An 18,155-nucleotide genomic window follows, 5' to 3' on the forward strand; every position below is an offset into this window, starting at 1 on the left:
CAAAACCAATTTTGGAATGAATTCGATTGTTCGTCAATGCGTACAAAAACTGAATAAGTTACCACAATGGCTTCGGTTGGCAAAAAATGAAAACGATTTTAAGAAAAAGTTGAATGGTTACTTGCTCTCACAACATGAAAAAATTTCTTTGAATAGTAACGTAGGAGCTTTTAAAATTTATCTTTAGGGAGCAAACAATTTGAAGAAAATTTGAAATGTGATTCTTTAAGAAAATTGATCGATGTTCATTAGTTTGCTGGAAAGAATTATGATTTGATTCTTGAAAAAAAACCACAAACACCACAATAAAACTCCGCTCAGCTGAAATCTTCGCAGCTATAAAAATAAATTGTAGATTAGCAGTGTAAACCAACAGCATCATCGCTAATGAAACGTGCCTATTAGCTTCCCGAGTTTCCGTTCAAACGAAAAGCCGTTACTCGGGCATGCAAGGCATGAAATAAATCCCGGTAATGATATAAGGCCATATATAACGTGTATGTTTTCCTGATAACTTTGATGACCCTCGTTTGAACTGAAGTTGTTACACATGGGTTTCTGCTAATAGTACTTCAGGTCAAAACATGACCTGAACAAAAAATAATTCCGGTGAAAAACATGTAGAAAGTCAATACTACACCAAATAAGACCAATAAGACAACGAAATAAACTGGACCCGTTATTTTAGTCTCGTTTTCCGAGGAGGCTAAAGAACTGCTATTTTCATTTCTTGCCAACTGCAGCCAAAAACACAACTTAATGGCATGTTCTCTGATTGTGAAAATGTGAATCACGGTGTAACACAGTGAATTGTTTCAGGACCACTGATTTTTCTTTTACATGTGAACCATTTTTCAGCTATCATAAAGACAACGGAGAAAGTAATTCAATTCGCAGATGACCAAGTATTGCCTCTTGTTTAAAGGAAAGTAACTTACATGGAAAAGTCAAGGAAATTTTTATTAAAAAAACAATATGTAGAGATGAACAAACTACCTTTGAATACGATCAAAACCGAATTAATATTTTTCTCGCGCAACAATTCTGATTTCATATCTATTTTTTTTAATACGAAGTTCTCACAACAGAGAAATGTTGCAGGTAACTTGGTATTCAAATTGATAGGAACCTTAATTTCGATGAGCAGCTGAATAAAACCTTAAAAAAGATGGCTCATGCTATAAGATCAATATACCTAATTGGACATCAAATTCCCCTGAACGCACGCATTCTTCTTTAAAACCACTTGGCTTTTACACTTATCGTTTTCGGCAATCTTTTTTCAAAATTCATTAGCAAAAAACGTAAAACGCCTTAATTGACAGATTAACTGAGGTATAAAGGAGTGCTTTCTATGCAAAAAGTATGACAAAGCGAGAGATCTGCTAAACAGACAAAGACCATACCAGCTGAGCTAATAATAGCAAAATGTCGCTAATCAAATTTCATTATGATATAGCCAGACGAGAAAAATCTGAAAACTTTCATAGGTATCTGAGTCTTCATCAGAACACTCGGGCAAAACAATTCAAAATTAGACAGACTGTCAAAACCAACTTTGGAATAAATTAGATTGTTCGTCAATGTGTACAAAAATTGAATAAGTTACCACAATGGCTTCGGTTGGCAGAAAATTAAAACGTTTTTAGGAAAATATGGAATGATTACTTGCTCTCACAATATGAAAAAATTCCTTTGAAACGTAGCTTTTAAAAGTTATTTTTAGGAAGAAAACAATCGGAAGAAAATTTTATAATGTGATTCTTTAAGAAAATTGATTGATGTTCATTATTTTGCTTGAATGATTTATGATTTGAAGTTTTTTTTTCAAGTATATTTAACCATATGGTTATAATTTTAATTTACTTGTTGCAAAAAATGACTTCCTCCGAAAACATTAAACATTCACCGCAACCAAAGGAAACATCATGATTAAATTCTTTGGTGACTTTCAAATACAGGCAGCGATACTCACCGAGCTTGTGCTGCGTCTAAGGACTGCTCAGTGATAGTCATGATCTGTTGCAGAATCTCTTGAAGTTGTCTTTTGCGAGTTTCTTCAGAGAGAAGGCCGGCAGAGTTTCCTCCTCCGCCACCTGTACCAGCCCCTGTAGCAACACTCAGAGTGTCCTGTCCCCCAGTTGCGTCTGCCAAGCCAACTGAGGATTGGGGACCTCCCTGGGGAGCTAAATGATATTTGCTGAGTTAAATGGTGGCGTGGTAAGCTGAGAAGTAAAGCGTTTGATTAAAACGGCAATGATCGAGAGTCAAAACCCCGGCCTCTGTGAAGCTGTCTGTGTGAAGATGAGCATTCATTTAACAATAGCACTTAATCCTTATCTGACCAATCTTGGCTACTTCGGACAGATAATGGCACCAAGTGAAAGTTTCAGACGCAAAAAAGTGGCGATAGTCACCAAAAAAGAGCAATGCTGCTCATGGAATGAACAGTCTGACGTGGGGAATAAGAAATGGACATATTATAGCAGACCGCAGTGGCCTAATGCAGTTCCGCTGCAATTACGCAGAAAAAATTAAATTCGTTAAGTTGATTTAAACAACAGATGCACATGACTTTTATATCAGTTAATTGGCTGTACGTCCGAATACGCTATTGGATGGATAGTCGAGTTATTGGATAATTTTTGCGTTAAAAAATCAGCAGTCTAATTGACAAAAGTAATTATAGACAAAAGTACACCGTACTAAACTTGTTTATCTAATTGTTTGTTTGAATTTACGCCAAAAATATTTTATGAATTTACGCCAAAAATATTTTATTTCATGAAGCTGAGATCAGCTAGTTTGAGAGGAAAAAGTAAACATAGCTGGCAGATTGCCAGAAAATAGCCGCAATAGATTCGTAGATCGGCAGTCTAAAAAAAAACAGTAAAAAAGACAGACCAAAAAAATTTATCTTTTCATTGAAGGCTGATCTGTTATATTTTGATTAAAAATCTGTATAAGTTATTGCTGCCTCTATTAGCTGATCTCAAATAACCTTCATTTAGAGTGATACACACCCATTTGACCTTATCTCTTTGAATTAAAGTAAATAAAAGTCAATTTCAAAGTGAGGAAGTCACTTTTGAGAGTGAGGTAAGTCAAGTGTGACCAAAAATTTAATCACGCGCATGAACAAAAAAACTCGCTCCACTAAGAGCGAAAAATGACGTCACACATGCAATTCAATTGAAATTGCATGAACGAATGAACAAAAAATGGCTGTGACGTCATATGGTCGTAACAAAAATCATGACGTCGAAATAAAAACATAGCCGGAAGAATTCCGGAAGCGACTCGAATCGTCAAAACTTCACTAACAAAACCGTTATTGAAGCGGAAGTCACTACCTTTTGTATTAAACCATTAACTCACTACCTCTCCAGGTCTGCTCTAAAAATTGGTGAAACTTGAACCACTGTCACCAAGAGAAACAAAATGCAGCAAAATTTTAAATTATTGAAAACGTTTGGCAACGTTAAAAAATCCGAAATAATTAAGGTGGTCAAAAACTTGATAGTATGAAAAAGCTGACAAGGTTATCAACTGCCCTCAAACAATTCATGATTCTAATCTGAAAAAAAACCACCAAAATCGGATTAGCATGTGTACAATTTTATGAAACAAATTTACATTGAGGTAGAAAGAGGAGTTGAGTATATAAATTATCAGAGAGAAGTTGCCATATGAACTGATTTTTGACAAAAAGACGGTTAAGACCCAAAAATGAAAAAAATTATTAGAAAAAAGCCAAAAATTAACTAAAAAATCAAGAAATATGCTCCAATTTTCAATTTGAAACGCATTTTCAGGCTCTGCAAAACACTGTGGCATCAATTTCCGAGGTTGAAATTTCAATATAGTATCGAATAAAATTTATTTCTACAAGAAATCAAATTAAAAGCAAAAAAATTGGGCCACTTAGACGAAAAAACGGCTAAAAACGGTTATTTATATGTGCAATTCAATCAAAAACTACTTTTCAAAGGCAAAAAGTTGTTCACTAAACGCAGCGCATGATCAAAAAACTTCTCTCGCTTAGCGAAAATCTGTTCACCAAGACAGCTTTTCTCACTTTCGCTTTTAGGTCAAAATGCCGCGTGCACAAATCTACTTCCTGTAAAAAAAAAAACCGAGAGAAAACCAATACTCCTCTTCGAGTCGTAAAAAAAACCAAGGGAAGGCCAATAATAGCCTCAGCTATCGCTGTGCGGCTATTAAAATAATTTCTTTAGTTTCACAACTCTTTATGAAATCTTAGTTAATAGCAAGTCTCATCAGCTCAAGAACAGATGAAGTTGTCATTTGGACTGATCTTGGAATTGCAACCCACACAATCGGGTTTTCAGCATAGTCCTCATGACCACACTGATCTTGAAGTTTAGTAGTGGGTAAGACTACAGGGTAATGAAATTATTGCATGAACGAATGAACAAAAAATGGCTGTGACGTCATATGGTCGTAACAAAAATCATGACGTCGAAATAAAAACATAGCCGGAAGAATTCCGGAAGCGACTCGAATCGTCAAAACTTCACTAACAAAACCGTTATTGAAGCGGAAGTCACTACCTTTTGTATTAAACCATTAACTCACTACCTCTCCAGGTCTGCTCTAAAAATTGGTGAAACTTGAACCACTGTCACCAAGAGAAACAAAATGCAGCAAAATTTTAAATTATTGAAAACGTTTGGCAACGTTAAAAAATCCGAAATAATTAAGGTGGTCAAAAACTTGATAGTATGAAAAAGCTGACAAGGTTATCAACTGCCCTCAAACAATTCATGAATCTAATCTGAAAAAAGATCGCGAAAGTAAACGGGAGATAATAATCTTAGAAACTAAGTTCTAAGATTGAACCAAGTTTAAAATCTTTTCAGAAAAGAAACCTCAAAATTAAGAATCAGAAAACACCAACAATTACAATTCTAATCACTGCAATTAAGACAAAAAACAACACACACCTGATCCTTGTACATGTGCTAGAAAACATGATTTCATACTAAATCAAAAATAAAATTGATCATAGAAAAGACATAAGTAAAAGAATATTCAAAGGCAAAAAATCGGTTAAAATATTACCCAGGCCGGAAGAAAGCTGCAGTAAATAGTCATAAGTGGAAATTTTGCAAAGGGCTTGCTGTCAAACGCTCAGTACTGCTTTATGTTGAATGAAATCAATTGCAAACCAAAGAAATGACGAAAATCTAAGAAAAAGCCAAAATCATTCATTTTTTACTACTGAAAAAATCAATATACCGAAAATAAATTTAGGTGCCAGGACAAAGCTACAAAGATACTAACTAGAATGTCAAGAATATCGGCACAATGTAAGGAACACTGTAACAAAAAGACATTCTTAATTTTTGAAAGTTAAAAATCAATTTCAAAAATTCAAGAAAAACGAATACATTTCATTGTTCAGCATTCAAGACATAGAAAAGATAACTAGTCATCCGATACAAAGATCTATCCTCCTGAAGAGAACAAAAAATAGGAAAAAGCAGAATTCATAAAAACGAAACATTGAAACATTTTGCAAAAAAATGGTCAAAGAACTTTTAAGTTAATACTGCATTTATGAAAAAGTTTTAACTGTTTTTCCAAAACTTAACGCCAAGAAATGATTGAATTTTCATTGAAACGAAATTAAAGTCCCAAATGTTGCTCAAAAAAACTATTTCTAGCAATTACAACCAAAATACAAACAAAAAAACTGACGAAAATCGGAAAAAAACCACCAAAATCGGATTAGCATGTGTACAATTTTATGAAACAAATTTACATTGAGGTAGAAAGAGGAGTTGAGTATATAAATTATCAGAGAGAAGTTGCCATATGAACTGATTTTTGACAAAAAGACGGTTAAGACCCAAAAATGAAAAAAAATTATTAGAAAAAAGCCAAAAATTAACTAAAAAATCAAGAAATATGCTCCAATTTTCAATTTGAAACGCATTGTCAGGCTCTGCAAAACACTGTGGCATCAATTTCCGAGGTTGAAATTTCAATATAGTATCGAATAAAATTTATTTCTACAAGAAATCAAATTAAAAGCAAAAAAATTGGGCCACTTAGACGAAAAAACGGCTAAAAACGGTTATTTATATGTGCAATTCAATCAAAAACTACTTTTCAAAGGCAAAAAGTTGTTCACTAAACGCAGCGCATGATCAAAAAACTTCTCTCGCTTAGCGAAAATCTGTTCACCAAGACAGCTTTTCTCACTTTCGCTTTTAGGTCAAAATGCCGCGTGCACAAATCTACTTCCTGTAAAAAAAAAAAACGAGAGAAAACCAATACTCCTCTTCGAGTCGTAAAAAAAACCAAGAGAAGGCCAATAATAGCCTCAGCTATCGCTGTGCGGCTATTAAAATAATTTCTTTAGTTTCACAACTCTTTATGAAATCTTAGTTAATAGCAAGTCTCATCAGCTCAAGAACAGATGAAGTTGTCATTTGGACTGATCTTGGAATTGCAACCCACACAATCGGGTTTTCAGCATAGTCCTCATGACCACACTGATCTTGAAGTTTAGTAGTGGGTAAGACTACAGGGTAATGAAATTATTGATTCCCCTTTTATTGCATCTCCTTGAGAGGATATTATTCAGTGGCGTTCACTATGTCTCAACTTACCTAAATGTCCCCAGCCCCCTGCAGCTGAAACAGCCGCACCCCCGTGCATGTTAACACCCGCTGCACCCGAGTGATCCACCCCTCCTGCCGCGGAGTGCATAGCGGCTGCATTCATCTGTTGTTGCTGCTGTTGCTGGTGAAGAAAAGCCAGTGCAAATCTATGTTGGTCATCCATTGACTGTGGGTTATCATAGGCACCGCCTAGTATCATAGCTACCTATCTGAAAAGTGTTTCGAAGGTTGAAAGAACGGTCAAAATATGCAAATTGTGCATTAGATGACTTAAGAAGTTTACCAGAGACAAAGCTTTGAGGAATAAAATCAAGAGAATGGGTTATTAGAGATATCCATTTTCGAGAACTTCAGACCATTGAGTGTAATGTTTACAACACTAGGCTGAGAAGTAAATTGCAGATTCTGATTCGAATACAGTACTGACCAATTTCAGTAGTTGCTGCGTCTTAGCAATGCAAAACGAAGAGAATTTCACATCATATTACTTGGTAAATGCCATATGCGCGCATAAACCTACCAAATTCACTCATTTATCGAATCACACAAAGCTTCCGGGAGTTAAAAGTCTCCTTGTTTCTCACCCCTCCCCCATTGCCACCCTATCCAACTGTCATTAACATAAAACTGAACTGCCATGGTGACCGAACTCTCTCTACGTCGGATCCGAAAGACTGACACCATTCACGCCTTATCTGTAACGCAATAATTAGCATCCCTTCGTTGCTATTGTGACAGAACTCTCTCTTCGTTGCTATTTAAAAAACTTTTCACAGATGAAACTCAGCTGTTGGAAAGAACCATTTAACTGAAATTCTATTTTTGTTGTGTAAACAATGAGATCAGATTGCAAAACAAAACTATATACAAACATATTTACAGACTTTACAAGACTTCAAAAATTGTTATAAACGGCTAAGGCCTTCGTAAAAGTTTTTATCTTTATGTCTTTTGATAACTTTAGAAGACTTGTATTAAGTCACAAATTTACTGAGTCACAAATTTAGAATAACACAAAATTTTTTTCAATAGAATCGTAGGTTCCGTCAGTAGTGTCTCACAACCAATGTTTTTGATCTCGTGGTTTTTGCTCGCTGTTGGTCTTTCATCTTCTAAAACACAAACATTTCGAATATCTCCCCTTCTCTCAGGTTGCTACGCCACTAGAATCAACATTTGATATGGTTTGTTCGATCTCGTTTTTAGGTTAAGTTACTCTGGTGAAGTCACTTAGAAAATCATGCATTCGTCTAGAACTACTCAGCGGTTTCAGATGTACGACAGAATATCGAAGTAACTTACCATGAATCTCGCTTGATACACGAAGTTAGCAAGCTTCAAAAAGCCCGCAGTTATAAAATCTGGCACTGTAAATAAGAAAATCTGGCACTGCAGAGATTTGGCATTTTACAAAATGCAGGCGAGAATTTTAACTTGAATTAAAATGTCAGTGAAATGTAATTATCAGTTACGAAACTGTCGCTCAATTGACCGTCATACAGACAAGCAACCGACATACAATTAATTTTTGCCGCCCATAACAAAACTGAGGAGCGAAATCACTCAAAATTCCAAAGAATCAAATCAAATTCCAAAAGAAGCAAGAAAAAGAATATAACCAACCAATGTAGGACGAATTGCTCTCAAACGACTGGCGTGCAGCTATCATTAGGTGTGACTATCTTTTTGAGAGTCTAGTAGCCTCACTGCTTAAAGGGGACAGAGAAGCGATCTAGGGGTGGGGAAAAGCCGAGATAGGATAATCAGACCCATTGAAGCAGTCTCCTAATACCATTAATTAAGTTCTTCTCGCCAATTTTGATACTTGAAATGACTTCGGAGGGATTCGAACCAACCACCTCTCGCATGAGAGTCGAATGCCTATACCCATACGCTACACGGCAATGTTTGCTCTCCACTCACAATCGTTTCTATTTTAGCAACACTTAATTTCTGAATGAGCGCAATTCAAATCACTCCAACAAATCAAAAAGTACAAGCACGAAAAAGTCACTCAATTTAAATCGAAAGGTTGTTCTACAAAAATTGTTCAAGCAAAAACATTGCGTAAAAAAGACACGTTTGCGATAATTGCTTCAAACTTCGTCCGAGAGCAATTAAAAATGTAATTATGAAGGCTTCCAAAAAGCTGGACAAATTGCGCTCCATCAATAGTCGATGGTTTGCCTTCGGTTATAGATAAGGCAAGCAAAAAACATAACAGGAGCGAGCAAAAACATAACAACAATGGTCAACCAAAACAAGGACACAAGACTAACATAATTGCTTTAATCTTCATTCGAGGGCAATTTAGTACCAGCTCCACCCAAGCACATCCAAGCGCAAAAATATGCCCATCAAATAGAGATTTCGATTAGCCCGCATATGTGATATCAAACAGCACTGCTATATATTTGTGCCATCACAAAGTTTTTTTTGCTTTTTCTAAAATTCGGTCGGCAGACATTGAACTGTGAGGGGAATTTTTGATATCATTGCAATAGATTATCACAATGTTTAAATATTAAGCGACTAACATCGGATGAACTGCACTGGAACAAATGACGGGGGTAACTAGAGTGGGCGCAGCTTAGAAATAGTTCTATGGGTGCAAAAAACTTCCCCACTGGGATTCGGACCCTGACCTCCAGTTTGGTAGCCTGACATCTTAACCACTCCGCTACAAAGGCTTTGATTTCCAAACCAGTTTTTACCAACGAACTTGATTTCATGGCGAGAGCAACTTAGATTACTCCAAAATGAAGAGCTGAAGTGTGATAAGTTCAATCCAGAGATTTTTTGGGTGCAAAAACTTAGACCGGCTAGCTGTTCGAACCGCGAGCAGGATAGCAGTCAGACATCTTAACAACTGGGCCATAACGGAGCTGGTACTAAACAGCTAACACACTTTTATATCAGCAACATCTTATTTCAGCATGAGAGCAATTGAAATCATAACCGACTAACGTCAGGCGAATTGCACTCAAACGACCACCGAGCGGTTGGCTTCAGCAGTAGCTAGCCACGGTTTAGTGAGGCTAGCTCAAGCTTGAATCGACTCTAGCCTTGTTTTCTAGCCTTGTTAGTAAATGAATCAAACAAAAAAACTGATATTTTAAAAATTTGCAAAAAAAAATTGCAGAATTTAAAAGAAAAGCTTCCAGATTTCGGATATTCAAAACCTTTGAAAACAATTGCAAATGTTAACAAAATCTTGCTCAAATTCAAGATATTAAAATCTTCAAAACCATTTCATTGTCTCAAGAGACCATCTAGCATTCCTATTTCAAGCTTTCAATAGTTTCACTTGCTCAAAGATCCATAAACTTGAAACAATTTCCAAAAATTTGAAATTTTAACAAAAAATTGCTCAAGCTGGAGCCATTAAAATATTGATAACTATTCCATTAACTCTAGAAAATACGAGACAGCAAAAACTTGGAGGAGGACCCTAGGGCCCTGGTGCCGGAAGAAATGATTTAAAAAAATTCAAAGAGATACAAAAACTTGAAAAAATTGCAAATATTTTTAAAAACTGTTATTAAAATCTGAAAACTATTCCATTCCATCTAGAAGCTATGCAGTAACCTATGAGGAGGTTACGTGGCTCCTGAGTCGGCAGAAACCTAAATAATGACAAATTTTTAAAAAAAAAATTGCAAGCAAAGAAAAACTGCTAAAATTTGCGATCAATGAAAGGTGAAAACCAATCCATGGCCGAAAAACATTTTCCACTAACTTATTATCAAACCATTACACAGATTTTCTGTTAGGCTGAAAAACCTGATTAATGACAATAAATGTCAAAAAAAATTTTTAAAAAAAGGCAAGTTTTGTAAAAACTAATTTTAAAAATCGTGGTGTTGAAATCTTGAAAACATTCGATTACATTTAGAAATTATTCAGTAACCTATAATCAACCCTAGAGGAAGCTCTTTGGCTCTTCAGGCCGAAGAAATCTAAAAACCAACAAAAATTTTCAAAAAAAATTGAAAAAATGCAAGTTTTATCAAAAATTTGTTATATTAAAATGAAAGCTATTCCATGGCAAATAAAATATTTTCAGTACCTTATTATCAAACCCCTAAGGACGTTTTCTGGAACCTGCGACTGGAAAAACGTGAATAATGAAACAAACCGACAAATGTCGGAAGAATTGCTCTTGAACGGCAGGCGAGGCAATTTAATTCATGATCTTTAGTATAGATCAATTTTTCTTTATGGGTGCAAAAAACCTCGACCCCACTGGGATACGAACAACTGACCTCCCGATCCATGGCCACACGCACAAACCACTGCGCTACGATTCACTCAATTTTCCTATGCTGCAACCGACTTTATATTAGCAAAAAGCTTTACTTCGGAGGACTAGAGATCACTCTAAAATGATGAACGAAAGCGTGAAAGTCACTTGAGAAGTCAAAGAATGTTCAAGAAAAGCGCAAAATTTTCAAGCGTACAAAATACAAAATACACACGTTTACAATAATTGCTATGAACTGCGTTCAAGAGCAATTAAAAATAAATGTCGAAAAAAAAATTTGCACGTTTTGCCAAGAATAAGCTAAAATTGAAAAAAATTGTAAAAATTAGTACAAAACTGCGTGTTTTTAGCAATCGAGGGGGGGGGGGGGGCTGACGGGGAGGGAGACAAGGGGGGTGAGTGGGCAACAGTGGTGTGGGGGGCAACAGCGAGGTGGGAGGGTGTGGGGGAATAGTGGGGCGGGGGGGTGGGGTCAACAGTGGGGGTGGGGGTGTCTTCAATCTCTAAGAACCTCTCTTCACGCCATAGGCATAAGTCTCCAAAACAGTTTGAGCTGAAACAGAGCTGAAAGGCTCTAAGAGCACTTAATGCCCGCTGGGCGCTACCTGTTTATCCCGTCTTATGAGGACGAAAAGTCAAAAGCGTCAGACGAAAAATCGGTCAAGCGAAAAATCGCATTAAAAAAGACCGTCAAGACTAATATAATTGCAACAAACTTCGTTTGAGAGCAATTAAAAATTCAAAATGAAGCAGTGAAGCGTGAAAAAGTCACCTGAGAAGTCACAGAATTTTCTAGAAAAGCGCAAAAATCGTCAAGCAAACATTTTGCATAAAGAGAGACCAACACGGTTACAATGATTGCTTCAAACTTCGTTCGCGAGCAATTAAACAAAAGCGGAAAAGCATCAAACTAAAAATTTGCACGGACACACATTTACAATTTGCTCCAGAACTGGCTTCTACAGTAATTTTCTGATGTCGGCAGGGAGGGGAGGTGTACGAAAGGACGGCGTGGTTTAAGGGAGGGCTATTGATTCTAGGGGGTATATTCAGTAAGGGGCTTCAACTCACGTTTTCCGCGGTTACTATGGACTACTGTAAACATTTAAAGTCAATGAATTTTTAAAATTAACTTTGAGTAGTAAACTACCGCCAGCAACTTCGAACACACAAAACTTAAAGGGTCAAGTACATGGTATCACTCGAAAAGTCAAGAACTGTCGAGCAAAACTTTGTACAGGCACACGACTAAAATAAATGATTCACAATTTGTTCGAGAGCAATGTAACACTAACGGCCTTATAGGAATCCAGCATGATGCGGTTACTCTGTATTTGACCTCTCTGTTTATTCACACGATCTCTCTCCTTCACCTCCGGAAGACTCTGATACAATCTGGAAAGAACGAAAAGTAAGGTAAGATTTCTTCTCCTTAAAAGTTAAAAATAACAAGCGTATACTGGTATTAGATTTCAGAATAAATTTACTCATTTTTTGATGCTGTTTCCATATTTTTCTAAAAAAACGTTGACTTTTGCTTTATCCTTTTAATCGGTTTCCTAATTGGTTTTCATTCTTATACCGACATGCAGAACTCAAGCGCATTCCAATCCATACGAAAGCGCAAGCGAATGGTTTATAACTAAGTAGAAGCTTGTGACTCATATGGATACATTTATTTCTTTAAAACTGATTAAAAACGACGTGAAAATCAATAACCCACCGTTCAGTCCTGAGCCGCATTTCACTCCGTGTTATTGGCTTCTTTCCGGCGTTGTTGCAATCTAAAAATCCTACTAATCATTACCGATTTAACTATCACATTTGCTTAACCACCAAATGTCTTGTCTTTACTGATTTCTTTTGCAATTAATCATCAATTTCAATATTAACTACATTTTTGGGCCTAATTTCCAATTTTATTATTGGTTTGTATGTGAAAATTTTACGATGACTGTGACATAATGTTCCTCCCCTCATGTTTAGTGATCATAAATCTTTTATGCATACCGTGACATCATAGGACATCGTCATTTTTTAAACATGCTATATAACACAAATTTTAATTTGGGGGTCTGAGATCAAATACTGCAGGGGGGTTAGATCAAAAGATAGGCTATTGCTCACATTTATTAAAGCAACCCACCTCTAACGGGTACAACTGATGCCCATCTGGGTGCGTTTTGGGCTTGAACAGCGTCGACCACTTTCACATTTGGCCTTTTGAACGGCAATCCGTGATGACCACGTGTGGAGATGTTGTAGTTGGCTCTCTTATGGACATAGATCTCTTGCATTTGACGTTCCGCGGTTCGAATTGAGATCATTCTCTGTCTCTCGCGAGATTTCCTCACCACGTCCGCTTTGTTCAGCAGAAAAGCGTCCTGAAAAATCCACTGAGGGATCTTTAATGGTATTGTTACTTAAGTGTTAAATGCACTCACAACTGGGGTGGATCACAGACCATTTTGGTATGGAATCTCAACCTAAGTCAATTTTAAAACTAAATCTTTTCTGTTAACGTCCTAGAGCTTAGTGGGTGTATATTATTCGCAACCACCAAGCGCGGTAAAAGATCCTTAATTTTTTTTCAATTTGTGACAAGAATAGTCCATCTTTTTATCTGCTTACTACACAACACAATTTTTCGAACTCATTTTGTTGAACACAATTTTTCGAACTCAATTGTTGTAAAGTTTCATCGGCACAAAATGTGAAATTTCATAGGTTGCATCGGAATTCTATGCTTTAAGCTGCATACCTGTAACGTCAGCGCCGAAGCACCACGCGGGGCACTATCTTCTTTCTTCGCGGCCAATCTAATTCGATGATCTTCATCTGCGTCGCCCTGGTTTTCCTTGTCACTCAAAGAGTGGAACCATGTCAGTGAAGTATACTCCTCGCTCTTGTTTTCCTTCGCATTCCGGATGTGTGGCTGATTTACTTCAGATCTAAAAACATCCCGATAAAAATAGCGATCTATTCATTCTATTCAGAACCCCAAACCTTCAATAAAGGGGCTTATGGCTTATCATAGGAAATTGAGTGTTTCATTAATAAAGTACTGTGTGTCTCAAAACAGGCGTTGCAGAGCGCTAATATTATATGCTTTATATATGATTGGGGGGAAGGTCCAAAAATTCTACACAAGTGGATTTTCCCAATTAATGCAGATATGGTTACAATAAACAGAGTGCATTTTTCAAGAAACTTTTGAAAAAGACCAACAAGAGTTCCAATTGATGACACCGTGAAACAGTAGTCTAAATGAAAAACCTAAAACACCTCAACTTCAAAAAACATCAGAGGCGATGTAAAAAAAAGCATATGGAAGAAAGTTGTCTCTTGTCAAAAATTTAAACAGCACATCAGCAATCGTCATCTTGATAAGTACTGAACTAATGTGCATTTTGTAAACTGGGTTCCACAGATTAACAAGAGAACATATACAGGAGCACATTAATATCGTAAACCTGACATAAATGTCTTTTTTTTCTATTAATTTCGAACAGGCTCTTACCGTGCTCTCACGTTTTCGTTAGCTTGCAGGGCATTTCTATAGCAATCATCTTTTCCTCGTCCATTGACGTTATCTAATTGATAATTCAGCAGTAACTCTCTTGGGGTCTGGACCGAAACTGTGCGCTTCGACTCACATACTAACACTTCATCATTTTCATCCTCACCGCCATTGTCAGCAATACCTGCTTTCAATTTCACTCTCGATTTCTGACTTTTCTGCTCTTTACTTTGCTGGAAATCAAACTTAAGAGCATCATTTTTGGTGTCAAAGCGGACTTCATTTCTCGATTCCTTATCTTCAAAGTCGGGCAATCTGCGGCTCAGAACTGATGACGTAACTTGCTGAACTTCATTCATTTTGTTTGCCCGAGCTCGTGCTTGTTCTTCGGCTAAAGCCTTTCTTGATTTCCAAGACTTTGAGTCCGTCAAACCTTTGTTACTTGGAGGCCAGTTTGGACTTTGCGAAGTCGAATCGAAATCACTTTCAGGGACAATTGACAAATTCGCTGCTTCATGGACGCTTTCTAACCACTGCCTGGCAAAATACTGAACTGGATTACATATTAGTTGGGAAAAGCAATCAATTTCATCTCGAGAAGATTTTGGATTTGGCGTTTTGCCAGTTCGATTTTCACCTTTCGTTGCTTTTGGAAATTTTGACCATAATTGAGCAAGCTTTGGATTCAAAGATTCCATTTCGCTATTCAATTCTCTCCTCGTCTTTTCAACCAAATTTCTTGATGATGGGTAAAAATGGCTAAGTGGTTTAGATGACAAGACATTTGGCTCTGAATTTTCGGCAAGGTCTATGTCAAAGCCTTGTGATAAGTCTTCACGACTTTGTCTGATCTTTTCACGCTTTCTCGAGGGCGACCTTCGCAAATCGGCTCGTCTTAAATCGCGTTCTGGTGAATAGAGGCTATCGTTCATATCACGAAAGAAAGATGAATTACAACTCTCCGTAACTACACTCATAACACTTCCGTTGAAATATGAAGTATCGTTAAGGCTTTTGCTAGGCATGTGCATAGTTGTATCCACACTTTCCGTGATAAAAGCAGTTGTATCATTTAATGAATAATCATGTTGATAAGTTGTAGTAGTTTGATCATGAATTATGCTTTTGTGCACAGATTCGGTATTTTTAGATCCGTAAACACCCGAAGTGTGTGGTTCGTCAACTAGATGTCTTCGTGGGGTCCAAGACCCGATAGATTCGTTGGGAAGATTTCGAGGAGTTTCAGCGTCAATTGATCCCGTATGTGTACTTTCAACTGTCGTGACAGTTTGAGTGACAACGTCATCTTGTATGTGTGAGGATGATTTAAGAAGTTCATCTGTCCAGCAAAACGAGCCATCAGGACCACCTAAAAGCATATTTTACTTCCTCTTATTAAATCCGCTTATATCAACCTTTAAAAACATTAAATTTGTATTATTGATTCAGAACATTTCAAAACAAAACTAAATTAAGAAATATCCCTCCCTAACACTGGGTGAATATTGGCTGGCCCGGGCCCTCCCGGCGCTTCGTCTTCATACAGCATTTCGTACTTTTCAAATCTATCAATAAAATGAAATTATTACAAACATCGGCTGAGAAAAATGTAAAACAATAGTATCTTTTCCGTTTGTGCCCCCCCAGCTCAGTGGGTCATATTATTTGCACCCCCCAGAAGCACGTGCAATATTTTACATGATGATTTAACATGTAATGACACGTGCTCTGTAATTGGGGGGGGGGGTGGGTTTTGACGAACGGAAAAGATCCAACAATAGATAGACAACTGTTGAAAACAAAAAAACTTATGACGAGAGTAGACGCGTCAAACTAACAAACTAACAACCTCCCTTCATCAACAACACCCTTCTCTTCGGAATATTTTAAAACGTTTTTCAGATGTAACTAACCTTTCGTGAAATAAGAACTATTGGCAAGTGGCCCATCCCCAATGTTGAAAGACGAATCCAAAATCCTTGAATTCTCCCTTTCAAAAATTTGTTGCACTCTAGATGCTAATTCCTCGTACTCAGCTTCTTCGATAGTTCTGTCTAGTTGTTTATCTTGCTTGTCTGTACTCAATGCAGTGGATGGTCTGTCAGCAATTTTGTCAATTACACCTGACACGTGGGATACCAGTTCTTTTGTTTTTCTAGCAGAGTCAGTTAACTCTTCGTCACTTTTCTGTCCAGATAAGTTATCTTTTGAAATCGAATAATACGATCTATAATTATGAGAACTTTGTTGACTTTGCAGAAGCAGTTCCTGAACTTTTTTGTTTAGAGAGTCAACGGTATGTTCGAGTTCTGACACATCAATTGTACCTCCTGTTCGTTTGCTAAGGGAAAAATCTTTGCTGTTTGAACTGATGATTTCGTTGTTATGCGCCATGGAGTCTGAACAGCAGGAATAGTGTTACAAATGTTTATTTTTCACAAAATGAGAACGGTGAAAGTAAAAATTCCTCCATTTTAACTCGCTGCTTACCTGAATTGGACGATACAGGTGAAAATTTAGGGATCACTAACGATGCTTCGCTTAGAGCTGACTCAACAATTCGTTCAGCCAACTCATTCAACGCTTTTTCAAATTTATTCCCATCACCGACAGACATATTACTGAAAAGAAAGCAACCGAAGAGATTTAACATTAAGGCTTCCTTGAAAAAGAGTTGAAAGAACATTTTTGGAAAGAATTTTAAAGGCCCCAAAATTAATTGAAAAGCAAGATGTCATGGAAATCATTTAATATGAATTATATTCTAAATCTTCACGAGGTGCATAGAAAATTGTGCATAAAACTTTAAGCCTCACTTTCACTTATGTAAGGTCAAGTTCTTTAAATAACTAATTTAATGTTTTTTCAAATTAATTACAATGATAAATAATTAACTGTACATGGCCTCTACATAATTAACTCTACATAATTAATTGACATGAAGTTTTAACAAAACCGACGCAATGACAGTTCTAAATATGTATTGGTGTCCAAATATTGAAGTTTTCAAATGATATCGGCGAAACTTAGGACCTACTAGTGTCTTGCTTGTACTTCATTGATGAAATGACACCCATTACAAGCACGCCTCTATAACTTGTCCCAACTCAATTCTTAAAAAAACGAAGGATAATTTAAAAATAGGCAGTCAAGTTCGTTCTTATATCAAGTGCCGCATGGAAAGCAGCCCAGTCACTTTTTGCCTGAAGTGTTGTATTGGAATAGGAGGCTGCCTTCTAGATTTTCTATATAAACTTAAGGCATCACTAAAACAAACGTTTTGGAACTTTACTTTCATCGCCATGTTAAAGGAATAAAATGAATGTGTAATTGCATTTGTCTGAGACCACAATTTAAACAACTCTAGGCACTATCTTAAAGATTAAAGCGAAAATTTTTTCATTTATACAATATTTAGCCTATTCACTAGGTGGTATATGAGATAAAATGTAATGGATGCGGATCAATCTATGTTGGGCAGACAAGCCGGCATGTTACCACTAGTATATCACAACATCAAAAGAAGGATCCACAGGTGCGTCACCGTCTTGTTGAATGTAGAGGCTCCTCGAATGACATTGAATGGAAAATTCTGCATGCCCGTCGCACAGTAGAGAAACTCGTGACCATAGGAGCTATATACATCAGCAACAGCAAATCAATTTTAAATTGGGAAAAAAATAGGGCAAAAATTATGCTGATATTGGCACAACGAATC

At 36.7% G+C, this 18,155-nt stretch overlaps 2 protein-coding genes across 4 annotated transcripts in view; both read right to left on the bottom strand.

The window, feature by feature from the left end:
- Positions 1 to 6,891, bottom strand: part of LOC142349745 (uncharacterized) — a 30,822-nt gene extending 23,931 nt beyond the window's left edge. The window contains exons 1-2 of one of the 2 annotated variants that reach the window (XM_075401492.1): positions 6,642 to 6,890; positions 1,976 to 2,186 (exon numbers count right to left, since the gene is read on the bottom strand). In XM_075401492.1, the coding sequence (XP_075257607.1) occupies positions 1,976 to 2,186; positions 6,642 to 6,852 (422 nt within the window). In that variant the 5' untranslated portion in view covers positions 6,853 to 6,890. Of the gene's footprint in view, positions 1 to 1,975; positions 2,187 to 6,641 lie in introns of both variants that reach the window. The other variant, XM_075401493.1, reaches the window with a different exon arrangement.
- A 565-nt stretch (positions 6,892 to 7,456) lies between these two features.
- Positions 7,457 to 17,919, bottom strand: LOC142349248 (uncharacterized). Of its 2 annotated transcripts, XM_075400683.1 has the most exons (8): positions 16,928 to 17,918; positions 16,351 to 16,836; positions 14,438 to 15,806; positions 13,679 to 13,868; positions 13,064 to 13,301; positions 12,641 to 12,701; positions 12,213 to 12,312; positions 7,457 to 7,765 (listed from the first exon to the last, which is right to left on the bottom strand). In XM_075400683.1, the coding sequence occupies exons 1-8, from the start codon at positions 17,121 to 17,123 to the stop codon at positions 7,700 to 7,702; spliced, it is 2,706 nt and encodes a 901-aa protein (XP_075256798.1). In that variant the 5' UTR covers positions 17,124 to 17,918; the 3' UTR covers positions 7,457 to 7,699. The 2 variants fall into 2 exon arrangements, 1 of the variants encoding a protein (XP_075256798.1); XR_012760810.1 differs by lacking the exon at positions 12,641 to 12,701 and having other exon boundaries at positions 16,928 to 17,919.
- Between the last annotated feature and the right edge of the window lie 236 nt (positions 17,920 to 18,155).

Source organism: Convolutriloba macropyga, chromosome 11 (assembly GCF_964194025.1).
Source record: "Convolutriloba macropyga chromosome 11, txConMacr16.3, whole genome shotgun sequence".
Lineage (NCBI taxonomy): Eukaryota > Metazoa > Xenacoelomorpha > Acoela > Convolutidae > Convolutriloba > Convolutriloba macropyga.